Source organism: Chiloscyllium punctatum, chromosome 5, assembly GCF_047496795.1.
Source record: "Chiloscyllium punctatum isolate Juve2018m chromosome 5, sChiPun1.3, whole genome shotgun sequence".
NCBI lineage: Eukaryota > Metazoa > Chordata > Chondrichthyes > Orectolobiformes > Hemiscylliidae > Chiloscyllium > Chiloscyllium punctatum.
This window is the reverse complement of record NC_092743.1, coordinates 128,155,831-128,169,900: the sequence shown is the minus strand read 5'-3', so window position 1 is coordinate 128,169,900 and position 14,070 is coordinate 128,155,831. Positions and strand designations below refer to the sequence as shown.

The 14,070-nt window shown below is 43.9% G+C and overlaps 1 protein-coding gene across 4 annotated transcripts in view; it reads right to left on the bottom strand.

The window, feature by feature from the left end:
* Positions 1-14,052, bottom strand: part of pag1 (phosphoprotein membrane anchor with glycosphingolipid microdomains 1) — a 153,449-nt gene extending 139,397 nt beyond the window's left edge. For 2 of the 4 annotated variants that reach the window (XM_072571321.1, XM_072571316.1), the window contains exon 1: positions 13,807-14,052. Coding sequence is in view for 1 of the 4 variants with exons in the window: in XM_072571316.1 (XP_072427417.1) it covers positions 13,807-13,809 (3 nt within the window). In the remaining 3 variants the exon portion in view is untranslated. The remainder of the gene's footprint in view (positions 1-13,806) is intronic. The other 2 variants (XM_072571317.1, XM_072571319.1) reach the window with 1 other exon arrangement.
* Positions 14,053-14,070: the final 18 nt, after the last annotated feature.

The window sequence follows — 14,070 nt, the reverse complement described above, 5'->3', positions numbered from 1 at the left end:
CAGAACCTCTTCTCAAGATTCCCTCTTATTTCACTTCTCAATCTGGGAACTCCTTCCATGCTCTCCTTAGGCAGCAGTCTTAGTTCTCATGAATGCTCCAAGTCTATTCTCATCAGTACCTTCAGATGAATCCTACTAGTGAACCTATTCCAAAGTCTTCCTCATTGTTCTCAGAACTTCCTTCTTCAGTGCACCTCCAAACCATCTTGAAATACTATTGGAGCCTAATATCCAAATCATTGCATTGTCAGACAGGAGGTCCCATTTCTAGATATTGCAGCCATATTCATATTGTGCCTCAAATGTTACTGTTCCCCATACCAATCCTTTATACAATCCCCAAACAGCATTTTAAGGTCTACTGGTAGATAATAGTCATTGGTGAGATAGTACAAACTTATTCAACTCACCAAGAGAGTCAGCAATATTGTGTGACTGCATTCACATGTTGGCCAAGCCAAATAATTTTGGCTGATTAATTTCTATCAGGAATGGGTAGTGATGTCACTGCATTTTTAACAACAACTTTAATGGTAATTTTTTAGGGTCAAATTGCAAAGTGCTTTATACAATTAATCTTGACAACTTGCCATGATGAGCTTTGAAAAGTCAAATGCTCCTCAACTAATTATTTCCTCATATTTGGTCAGTAACTTTATCCGATAATTAAAACTCATGCATACATTCAAATACTGATGATTAATCTGTCTGTAATTTGCTGCCTTATCCAGGACTTGTGTTTTGTTGGAAAATGAAATCACAGTTGATATTTGACATGTCCCAGTGGCTTCTTCCAGTGAAATTTTGCAAAAATGATCAAATTCTCTCATTTACTCCTGGATCCCGAGATATATCTGCACTGATTTGAGCAACTTTTGTAATAAATATTAGATTAACAAATTACTGTCTAAAAACCTTTTTCATGCTATAATCTTCATATCCCCCTGTAAAACAGAAGCAAACTGAGGGAAGAAGCATATGATATGCTGAGATTAGTGGAAAGTCAGAGGATTGGGCAATATTTAAAATCTAGCAGAGGACAATTGAAAAAAAAAATAGGTGGAAGAAGATGAAATATGAGGGTAAGCTAACTAGTCATGTAAAAGAAGATTGTAAGAGTTTTTTTTAAAAAAGGTAAGAGAGGCAAAAATGGATATTGTATCACTGGAAGTGAGACTGAAGTGGTAATGGGGCCAAAGAAACAGCAGGGGAACCGATTAGGTATTCTGCATCGGTTTTCACAGTGAAAGACACCGCAGCATTACAAAAACTTGAACAGAGTCAGGGGACAGAGGTGAGCGTAGTGGCCATCACTAAGGAGAAAGTGCTGAGAAGCTGAAAGGCTCGAAGGTAGATAAATAACCTGGACTAGATGGATTGCACCCCAGAGTTCTGAAGGAGATAGCTGAGGAGATTGTAGAGGCATGGGTGTTGATCTTTCAGGAATCACTGGAGTCATGGACGATCCCAGAGGGCTGGGCAATGGAAAATATACACCCCTGTTTAGGAAGGGAGGGAGGGAGGCAAAGACGGGATATTACAGACTGGTTATCCTGACCTCGGTTGTTGGTAAGATTTTAGAATCTATGATTAAGGATGAGATCGTGGAGCACGTGGAATTGCATGGTAAAATAGGGCTGAGTCAGCACGGCTTTGTCAAGGGGCAGTCATCCCTGAAAAATCTGCTAGAAATCTTTGAGGAGTTGTTTAATGAGCATGTTAGAAAAGGAGAAGCAGTCAATATGATCTATTTGGATTTCCAGAAGGACTTTGGGCACCACCCTGGAGATTCTTAAATAACATGAGAGCTTATGGTTTTAGGGGCATGTTGACAGGATTGGCTGATGACAGAAGGCAGAGAGTGGGGATAAAGAGGTCTTTTTCAGGATGGCAGCTGGTAGCTAGTGGAGTTCCACAGGGGTCAGTATTGGGGCCATAACTACTCATGTTATACGTTAACAAACTGGACAAAGGAACCAAGGGCACTGTGGTTAAGTTTGTAGATGACACAAAGATAGGCAGAGGGACAGGTGGCTGCTCGGTTGGATGCTGCCTGAACTGCTGTGCTCTTCCAGCACCACTAATCCAGTATTTGATTTTCAGCATCTGCAGTCATTGTTTTTACCAGAGGGACAGGTGGTGTTGAGTCTAGGGGAGTGCGCAAATAAATTGCAGATGCAATACAATGTTGAAAAGTGCGAGGTTTGAACTTTGGTAGGAAGAATGCAGGCATAGAAAAAGGGGGAAGGACTTTAAGTGCGGAAGCACAAAGGGCCACAGTCCAATGCACACTGACTGCCTACTCCCTAGTCATCCTTCAGCATTGTGTTGAATGTTCCTGGAACAGCCACCCTATTGGCAGCTACACCTTTGTGCACCGAGGGAGCTAAACATTAGAGAAGAAGGGACAATGTTTAATGCCATGTTCCCCCTGCTTGCAAATGAGATGAGGAGCAGTCACTGTAAACTGCTCACCAGCACACACTGCCACACTCTGAGGCTGGTGGGCAGTGCAGGAGGCAACTTTGCCAGCGCTTCCTGAAGTCTCGGTTATTTCGTCCTCAGAGGTTCTAGAGGGCATTTCTGGGGAGACAGCATTCCTACACAGAGATAGTGGAGAGATTGACCAAGCCTCCAAGTCACAAGAGAAAAGGTGGTGTCATGGTCAGTGGTCAGTAGTAGTCTACAATGAATCAGACTAACAGCATGGTTAATTCAATGCAGTGACAAGCGTAGTGACACTCAGTCATTTGGCAGGACACAGATGTTGCTGCATCCCTGCAACAGCAATCTCAGTATTCTCCTAGGCGGACAGGATTCTCTCCTTGTAAGGGGTAAGTATCCAAATGTTGGCAAACAGCCCCCAGACAGGATCACCCCACCCTATTATAGGCTGTCCTCTCCTGGAACAACAGAGAAGGGAAGAGGTGAGTGAAGTAACAGGGGCTTTTTGTGCTGTTGCAGTGATAGAGTGAATGTAAGGTAGCAGAGAGAAGCTGCCACTTACCCTGATGGAGTGGAGAAGGTCATTGACCTTCAGTGGCACTGCTGGCCATTTCCTCCGCACCCTGATGATGACGATAACCAGGGATCAGGCTGGAAGGATCTGGTGCTGTGATGCCCTCTGGGAATAGGACACCTCTCCTCTGCACCAGTCCATCCACCAGGACACCAAGACCTAATCAGAGAAGCACAGTGCCATCTTCTCCTTTTCTACCGTGTCCCGACTTTGTCCTTGACCAAGAGGAGCTTCAGAATACCAGTGCTCATCCAGATGCACAGCAGCCTTTTAAAGATAGCATAGACACAAGGGGTGTAGGTCTTATAGTGAATATCTGCTGAATGGTAGGAATGATGTTTGCTAAAATGAAGCGGTAATCTGATGCAGGAGATATCTTAGGGCAGGGTAAGTAATTAATGCAATGCGTTTGGTAAGACATGGTAAAAAAAACTTGATGGGCCTGGTGGTGAAAAACAGTCCAAGAAATTCCACACAACTCGTTCTTGGCCAAACAAACATGAGATTCAGCCCAGAGTTTTTAAAGGAGGATCTTAGAGGAGGAAAGTAGAGAAACAAAGTGGTCCAGGAAAGGAATTCCAGAGACTAGGGCCTTGGCAATGGAAGGTACATCTGCAAATTGTGGAGAAATTAAAAATGAAGATGCTCAAGGACCAGAATTGTTAGCTTACAGATCACAGTGATAGGAAAAGGAGAGACATTGACAGAGTTGAAAACAAAGATAAGAATTTTAAAATTGAGGCATTCCCTCAGTGTAGGATCAGTAAACACAAATGTTATTGGGGAGAAAGTGAGGATTACAGATGCTGGAGATCAGTGGAGAGTGTGTGGTGCTGGAAAAGCATAGCATGTCAGGCAGCATCCAAGGAGCAGGAGAATCGACATTTCATTAAGAATAGATGAAGAGGACTTGGTAGATGCGTTACGACAGATGGACAGTTTTGGATAAAGTATACAGAGAGCAGAACTTGGGAGGCTGGTGGGGAAAGGTTTTGGAATAGAAGTATCAAAGGCAGTATGCTGGTTTCTGCAGGAGATGAGCTGAGATGAGGGTGAAGTCACCAATGGTAAAGAGGTAGATAGGCACACTTATTAATGGCAAGAATATTTAGCCAAAAGCTCATCTCAGAATCAAATATAACACCAATGTTACAATAGTTTGATTTAGCCTTAGATAGTTGCAGTAATACAAAAAGGGAGCCAATGGATAGGGAACAGTCTGTCATGAGGACTGAAGTCAATTGCTTCATTCTTTCCAATAATTAATTGGAGAAATTTTCAGCTCAGCTAGTACAAGATATTAGATAAGCAGTCTGATAATTTATAGACAGCGGAACAATCAAGTGGTGAAATAGAATTGAGTTTTATCAGCATTTAGGTGGAAACTGTTTTCAGGTGACATAACCAAGAGGTAGAACTTAGATGAGAAATATGCATATTTATGGGGCACTTACAGGCAGCAGTATAGGAACAGGAAAATAATCTATTAAAAGCTATTCTTTCTCACAGTTTACAAGATAAATATGAAACCAAGAAAGGGCAGTTCCACCATATGGGTAATGAAAGAATGACATTAATAGAGGACAGTGCAACCATGTAAAAGGTTAAGTTGGATTAAGAAGGAAAGGTTTTTGTTTAATTAATTAGTAATCTTACAAATTGCTTCTCTCTAGAGCCTTGTGGCATGTTGGTAGCGTCCCTCCCCTGGGCCAGAAGCTTCAGGTTGAATCCTACCTGCCCAGAAGTCTTTCATAACATGACTGAAGAGTTGATTTTTAAAAGAAATTGCTTACCTTTAAATTAATAGACAACTCTTAAGCTGATTTTGTTTAAGCATTGCTTGATCCTCAATTTGAGTTTGGAGAAATAGCGCTTTGCAGTTGCCTGATTTTAGACTAATTAGATCAATTAGGCATCAGTGGGTGTCTAGTCTTCATGCATGAGCCTAGAAATCTAGAACAGCTGCTTTAATTTGGTCTGAGGAAGTATTTAAACTGTTTGAGATTAATATTTCAAAACCCTGAATGTTGGATAGCCTCTGGCATCACTCAACTTTCTTGGTATCCATTTATGACATCTGCTATTCACCCAACTACTAATATTAAGTTTATCAGACTTCTGATTCAAAGTCTGCACCTTCTCTATGTGGTGACTAGTTTCTTTCCTCATGTATTTCAAACCATAACAACTGTACCTTTTCCCCCATTGCACTATTTGGCTTCCCTTTTGAATCTGAGCCTATTATTTCCATATTTTCCTTTTTTAATTCCACCTGTTATCTTGTCTGTATTTATTTCTCTGTCCTCCAATGAAGTCCTTGATCCTTTGCTTCCTTCCATCTCCTGTTTCTTCCCCAGGCATTGATTGCATTGAACAGAATCATAAAATTACCTTTGGTGCCTTTCTTGCATCTTCTAAAAGTCTCACCAAGGACAGCCAGTTTACCAGCAAAAACTTTAAATGATTATACCCCAATTTCTTCCTGCACTGCATATCTATCAAAGGTTTAATCTTGCCAACCTCCTTCCCATAAATCTGGTTCCAGATTTGGCTCTTTGAATTCTGCTACTGGATTGGTGATCAATATCTCTTTATGCATCTACCTCCAGTTTCTACACTCACTTGTGAGCAAGGCCCTTGCCAAGATGTGTTATGGATCATTGATGTCACAATCTCAACAGAGGTACAGCAGACAGGTGGAGGAGACCATTCCCTTAAGGAAGCTTCCTCTCCCGACTATAACTTCAGATAGATGACCCTCACAAACAGTTCTGTGTTGGTGTTAATTTTAGTCACTAACTTATTCTGCCTTCCTATTTCTTCCATTGAGTATTGGATTTCACTTTAAAATCCTTGCTCTTTATCACCTGCCCAAATATCACACCAGGTTTATTAAAAAAAAATAGAAAAATATATTATTTCCTCTCAGATTCTGCACTGAAAGATTTCTCCTTCTATCTCAACTATGTTCCTCATTCTCCCAGAGATCACAATCTCCCTTCTTGCCCAAACCTCACCCTACTAGTTAACTCTTCTATTCATATTCACAGTCATCCTCTCAATATTGCCACCTTTCAGCTTTGTCATTCCAATGATAAATCATTGATAAGGCAACATCTGATCAATTTTTTTGTATCACATAATCTACTTTTTCCTGTGCTCTTCTCTACAATATTTAATTCTCAAAAACCTAGCCTTTAGACCACACTTCACACAAACATTTCTGCGGCTACCAGTCTGTTAAACGTAGGCTTTTATGTACTACTGATGTCCCTGGAAGAAAACAGAGCTGGAGAAACCCAGCAGATCTGCAGCAACTGCAGAAAGAGAAACAGATATAATTTCAAATCCAATGATTCTTCACGAGTACTTTCTGGTTTTATTTCAAATCTCCAGCTTTCACAGTACTTGCTTTCTTGGTGCACCTGGCACTAATACACTCTCGCATGGTACTGGTCCAGTCCAACCTCAAACCCCTACCACAATGCGTTTGGAAGTTAATTGGGCTAAATGCTTCATTGGAAGATTTGACTGGACCTCAAAAGAGGGTAAAAACAATGACTGCAGATGCTGGAAACCAGATTCTGGATTAGTGGTGCTGGAAGAGCACAGCAGTTCAGGCAGCATCCAAGGAGCTTCGAAAATCGACGTTTCGGGCAAAAGCCCTTCATCAGGAATAAAGGCAGTGAGCCTGAAGCATGGAGAGATAAGCTAGAGGAGGGTGGGGGTGGGGAGAAAGTAGCATAGAGTACAATAGGTGAGTGGGGGAGGGGATGAAGGTGATAGGTCGGGGAGGAGAGGGTGGAGTGGAAAAGTTGAAAAGGAGATAGGCAGGTAGGACAAGTCCGGACAAGTCATGGGGACAGTGCTGAGCTGGAAGTTTAGAACTCGGGTGAGGTGGGGGAAGGGGAAATGAGGAAACTGTTGAAGTCCACATTGATGCCCTGGGGTTGAAGTGTTCCGAGGCGGAAGATGAGGCGTTCTTCCTCCAGGCGTCTGGTGGTGAGGGAGCGGCAGTGAAGGAGGCCCAGGACCTCCATGTCCTTGGCAGAGTGGGAGAGGGAGTTGAAATGTTGGACCACGGGGCGGTGAGATTGATTGGTGCGGGTGTCCCGGAGATGTTCCCTAAAGCGCTCTGCTAGGAGGCGCCCAGTCTCCCCAATGTAGAGGAGACCGCATTGGGAGCAACGGATACAATAAATGATATTAGTGGATGTGCAAGTAAAACTTTGATGGATGTGGAAGGCTCCTTTAGGGCCTTGGATAGAGGTGAGGGAGGAGGTGTGGCCGCAGGTTTTACAGTTCCTGCGGTGGCAGGGGAAAGTGCCAGAATGGGAGGGTGGGTCGTAGTGGGGGGGGGGGGGGGGGGCGGCGGAGGGAACAGTCTCAAAACATCACTGACTTCCAGTTCTCCATCATTAAAATATCATCTGATGCACACATTATAGTACAAAACTCTCACATGGCTCATGCAGGATGTTGCTCCTGGATGACAAGCAAGGGAGGATCTGGAACCTGGGACACAGTCTCAGAATGGGTGGTAGACCATTTAGGATAAAGATGAAGAATTTCTTCACCCAGAGGACGGCAAGTCTTTAGACTTCTCAGCACCAAAGGGATGTGGAAGTTCGCTCACTGTATATATTCAAGACAGAAATTGATAAATAACGTCCTTCTAGAAAAGGAAATCTGCCATTCTCAGCTGGTCTGGCCTAAAATGTGACTCCAGACTCACAGCAGTATGGGTGATTCAACAGCCCTCTGAAATGGACCAGCAAGCCATTCAGTTATACCAATCCCTACGAAGTCTCTAAGAAATGAAATCAGGATGGACCACTTGGCATTGGCCGAGGCACCAGAAAAGACAAACAGCAGAAGCAGCCTTATCGACCCTGCAGAGTCCTCTTTACAAACATCGGAGGCCTAGCGCCAAAAAAAAAAAATCAGTGGAGGTGACTCACAAACTCGATAAGCAACAGCCTGATATAGTCAGGTTTGTGGAATCATATCTCATAGACAATGTCCCAGGCACCATCACCATTGTAAAAACATGACTGCAGATGCTGCAAACCAGAGTCTAGATTAGAGTGGTGAAGGAAAAGCACAGCAGTTCAGGCAGCATCCAAGAAGCAGTAAAATCAACGTTTCGGGCAAAAGCCCTTCATCAGGAATATAGGCAGAGAGCCTGAAGGGTGGAGAGATAAGTGAGAGGAGGGTGGGGGGTGGGGAGAAAGTAGCATAGAATACAATAGGTGAGTGGGGGAGGGGATGAAGTGATAGGTCGGGGGGAGGAGGAGGGGAGAGTGGAGTGGATAGGTGAAAAAGAAGGTAGGCAGGTAGGACAAGTCATGGGGACAGTGCTGAGCTGGAAGTTTGGAACTGGGGGTGAGATGGGGGATGGGGAAATGATGAAACTGTTGAAGTGCACATTGATGCCCTGGGGTTGAAGTGTTCCGAGGCAGAACATGAGGCGTTCTTCCTCCAGGCATCTGGTGGTGAGGAAGCTGCGGTGAAGGAGGCCCAGGACCTCCATGTCCTCGGCAGAGTGGGAGGGGGAGTTGAAATGTTGGGCCACAAGGTGGTGTGGTTGATTGATGGGGGTGTCCCAGAGATGTTCCCGAAAGTGCTCTGCTAGGAGACGTCCAGTTTACCCAATGTACAGGAGACCACATCGGGAGCAACGGATACAATAAATGATATCGGAAGATGTGCAGGTAAAACTCTGATGGATGTGGAAGGCTCCTATGGGGCCTTGGATGGAGGTGAGGGAGGAGGTGTGGGCGCAGGTTTTGCAATTCCTGCGGTGGCAGGGGAAGGTGCCAGGTTGAGAGGGTGGGGGGGGGGGGGGGGTACTTAACCAGGTAGTCACATAGGGAAATATATCCCTGGTGGTGGGGTCTGTTTGGAGGTGGCGGAAATGTTGGCAGATGATTTGGTTTATGCGAAGATTGATAGGATGGAAGGTGAGCACCACGGGTGTTCTGTCCTTGTTACAGTTGGAGAGGTGGGGTCTGAGGACGGAGGTGCAGGACGTGGATGAGATGCGATGAAGGGCATCTTTAACCATGTGGGAAGGGTAATTGTGGTCTCTAAATAAGGAAGCCATCTAGTGTATTCTGTGGTGGAACTGGTCCTCCTGGGAGCAGATACAGCAGAGACGGAGGAACTGGGAATACGGGATGGCATTTTTGCAGGAGGTAGGGTGGGAAGAGGTGTAATCCAGGTCGCTGTGGGAGTCGGTGGGTTTGTAAAAAATATCAGTGTCAAGTCGGTCGTCATTAATGGAGATGGAGAGGTCCAGGAAGAGGAGGGAGGTGTCAGAGATGGTCCAGGAAAATTTAAGGTTAGGTGGAATGCGTTGGTGAAGTTGATGAATTGCTCAACCTCCTCGTGGGAGCACGAGGTGGCGCCAATGCAGTCATCAATGTAGCGGAGGAAGAGGTGGGGACTGGTGCCGGTATAATTACGGAAGATCGACTGTTCTACCTAGCCAAAGAGACAAGCATAGCTGGGGCCCATACATGTGCCCATGACTACCCCTTTGGCGTGGAGGAAGTGAAAGGATTCGAAGGAGAAATTGTTAAGGGTGAGGACCAGTTCGGCCAAACGAATGTGTGTGTCAGTGGAAGGGTACTGTTGGGGACATCAGGAGAGGAAGAAACGGAGGTCTTGGAGGGCCTGGTCATGGCGGATGGAGGTGTAGAGGGATTGGATATCCATGGTGAAGATGAGGCGTTGGGGGCTGAGGAAACTAAAATCTTGGAGGAAGTGGAGGGCGTGGGTGGTGTCTCAAACATATGTGGAGAGTTCCTGGACTAGGGGGCATAGGACAGTGTCGAGGTAGGTAGAAATGAGTTCAGTGGGGCAGGAGCATGCTGAGACAATGGGTCGGCCAGGGTGGTCAGGCTTGTGAATCTTGGGAAGGAGGTAAAACCACTATCACCATCCCTGACATATCTTGTCTCACCAGGAAGACAGACCCAGTAGAGGTGGTGGAACAGTGGTATACAGTCAGGAGGAAGTTGTGGTCAGAGTCCTGAACATTGACTCCGGACCCCACGAAGTTTCATGGCTTTAGGCTAAACATGGGTGAGGCAACCACCTGCTGATTACCACGAACAATCCTCCCTCAGCCAATAAATCTGTACTCCTCCACGTTGAGCAATATGTTGGAGGGAGCACTGAGGTACTCTGAGTACTCTGGGTGGGGATTTCAATATCCAATACCAACAGTGGCTCAGCAGCAGCGCTACTAATTGGGCTGGTCAGGATCTAAAGGATATAGCTGCTAGATTAGGTCTTCAGCAGCTGGTGAGGGAATGAGCAAGAGGGAACAGCATATTGATCTCATCTTCAGCAATATGCCAGCTGCAGATGCATCTGTTCATGACAATATCGGTAAAAAGGACCATCGCATATTTCTTGTAGAGACAAAAGTTCCTCATTGAAGATGTACTCTTTGTCAATCAGGTTGTATGGCACTATCACTGAACTAAATGGGACAGACTTCAAACAGATCTAGCAACTAAAGACTGGGCATCCATGAGGGACTGTGGGCCATAACCAGCAGCAGAATTGTGCTTCAGCACAGTCTGCCATGTCATGGGCCAGATTATACCCACTCAACCATTACTATCAAGCCAGGGGATCAACTGCGGTTCAATGGAGATTGTAGTTAGGCTTGCCAGGAGCAGTACCAGGCATACCTAAAAATGAGGTGTCAACCTGGTGAAGCTACCAAAATGGGACTACATGCCTGCCAAACTCAAACAGCAAGTGATAAAGCTACATAATCTCACAACTAATGGCTCATATCCTTGCTCTGCAGTTCTGCCAAATCCAGTCATGAATGGTGGTGGACAACTAAACAACTCACTGGAGGAGGAGGATCCACAAATTTCCCCATTTTCAGGTGATGAAGGAGCCCAACAGAACAGTGCAAAATATAAGGCTGAAGCATTCACAGCAACCTTCAGCCAGGAGTGTCAAGTGGATAATCCATTGCAGTCTCCTCCATTGGCTCCAAGCATTACAGAGACCAGGCTTCAGACAATTCAATTCACTCCATGTGATATCAAGAAATTGTTGGAGGCACTGAATACTGAAAAAGCTAGGGACATTGGCAACATTTTGGAAAAAGTAATGAAGACTTGTGCTTCAGAACTTACTGCTTCCCTAACCAAGCTCTTCCAGTACAGTTACAAGACTGGAATCTACTCAGCACATGGAAACTTGCCCAGGTGTGTCCCAATAATCAATAAAATGATGGAAGATGTCATCAGTGCTATCAAGCAGCACCTGCTCAGTGACACTCAGCTCCTGACCTCATTATAACCTGAGTTCAAACATGGATGAAAGAACTAAATTCCAGAGTTTGGTGAGAGTGACAGCTCTTGACATCAAAGCTATATTCAACAAAGCGTGGCATCAAGTAAAACTGGAATCAATGAGTACCAGGGCCAAACTTTCCAATGGTTAGTCAGACCTGGCAAATAGAAAGATGGTCGTGATTCTTGGAGATCATCATTCCAGCTCCAGGACATCTCTGTAGGAGCTCCTCAGAGTACTGCCCCAGGCTCAATCATCTTCAGCAGCTTCATCAATGACCTTCCCTTCATCATAAGACAGAAGTGGGAATACTCGCACAATATTCAGCATCATTCGCAATTCTTCAGATACTGAAAGCTGTCCATGTTCAAAATACAATAAGATCTGGACAATATCCAGTGCTGGGGTGACAAGTGACAAGTAACATTCACACCACACAAATGCTAGGCTATAACCATCACCAAGAAGAGACAATCTAACCCTTGGCATTCATGTTACCATCACTAAATCCCCCACTAACAACAACTTTGATGTTAACATTGACCAGAAAGTCAACTGGACTTACCACAAACATAGTGGCTACAAGAGTAGGTCAGAAGCTAAGAACACTGCAACTCTGTAAGCAACTCGACTCCTAACTCCCCAGAGCTTGTCCATCAGCTATAAGGTACAAGCCAGGAGTGTGATGAAATATTCCCCACTTTCCTGGAAGTGCAGCTCCAACAATAATCAAAAAGCTTGGCACCAACCTGGATATAACAGCTGCTTGATTGGCACCATATCCACAAATATTCACTCATTCCACCACCGATGCTCAGCAGTAGCAGTGTGTACTATATACAAGATGCAAGGCAGAGATTTACCAAAGATCCTCAGACAGCACCTTTCAAACCCATGACCCCTTCCACCAGAAGGGCTAGGACCACTGATATGTGGGACATGACCTTCTGCAAGTTGCCCTTCAAGCCATTCACCATCCTGACTTGGAAATAGATCACCATTCTTTCACTGTTGCCAGGTCAATAGCCTGGAATTCCCTTCCGGACGACATTGTAGGTCAACCTACAGCAGTGGACTGCAGCAGTTTGAGAAAGCAACTCACGACCACCTTCTCAAGAGCACCTAGGGATGGACAATTAGTCAAAAGTGAGGACTGCAGATGCTGGAGATTAGAGTCAAGAGTGTGGCAAAAGCACTTCATCAGGAGTCAGTGCTGATTTAGCGCTGATTATCCAGCGATGCCCACATCCCTCAAATGAAGGAAAAATGCTAGAAATTAAAGATATCAAGCTACATGGGCATAGCGCAGGAAAATAGTGTTCAGATAGATCAGGCATGATCTTGTTGAACAACGGATTAGGCTTGATAGATTAAATGACCTACTCCTATTACTGTGCAACATAATTCAAAATAAATGAACTTTAATTGTGTGCATGCAGTAGTTAGCATTTTGTCACACCATAACTTGAAAGAGCATGCAATATTTTTTAATTCTATGATGCAGCCAATTGGAAATGTTTAGTCAGAATCTGCAAGCAATTTCACTCAAAACTATTTTAAGAGAAAAAAATGCATTTAGATCTTGACTGTGGAAACAATTTCCAAACTGAACCACATAATTTGGGAACATTGAATCCATCTTTAGTTAATGACAGATTTTACAAAATCACTTGCCATTTATTTCCTGGAATCAGTTAAACATGCAATTTCCAGCCAAACATTTGTTTTTATTACACAAAAACAAATTAATTAACATATAACGTGATACCTATCACATAATCATGTGAAACGATCAGTTTTGCCACATTCCACAACCATATGATCCCAAAGTCATTATGAATGAGATAAAGACAGGTAATTAACACGAGGTCAAAGAAATCTTTATCCCAAATCTTTACCTTTGGTAAAAAACCAGTGAAGAAAGTATTCTTTTTAAATATTACACGTTTAAATTAATGTTTGAAAACACCTCCTCAGAACAAGTGCAAATAAAACGTTTCTACAGTGCATGTAACATTCAACACTATACAAACTATAGCAGATTTGGACCCAGGTCACATAGACAACTGACCGTTTCTAAGGAAAACGCGACAATATTTATTTAGACAATCGTGTGAATTGGGTAGTTCATACATTACTAAAAGCGAATATACTGTATTTTTGTACTTACTAAAAAATCAAGCTATCAAATTAATATTTTATACGGTTTATGTTTCAAATGCCCAACATTTTTAGCCTCGAGCTATTCTACAAATGTCAGTTTCTCATTGTGCTCAAGGCAACGAGACAAAAGTATTACAGTCTGGACATCCCCGGCGTGAAGAGTACAACCATCAAACCATGACACTTTCTAGCTACTAGTTAATAGATGTTGTGCACAATTAATAATTTCCACATTTCACAAACCTGGCTGCGAAACTAAACGTTTACAAAGGAGACTTTGCAAGAAAAAAACTTACCATGAAAAATGATGAAAGAAGCCGCTAATTCACACAGCTGCTTCTCACTCGAGTTGCTGGAGCTTAACACAAAAAGCAACTAAAGCAGTCACTTGCAACGTACTGTTATATGTATACAGTATGAAGAATAGAGATCACGCATTCACAGAGCTGCAATAATTTAGTTCCCACCAGGCTCTCCACGGCAGCTACACTGCTGCGATCCTTGGCTCTACCTTTGCTCCTCCCACACTCAGCGCGAGACACAAGTCACTACAAACAGCT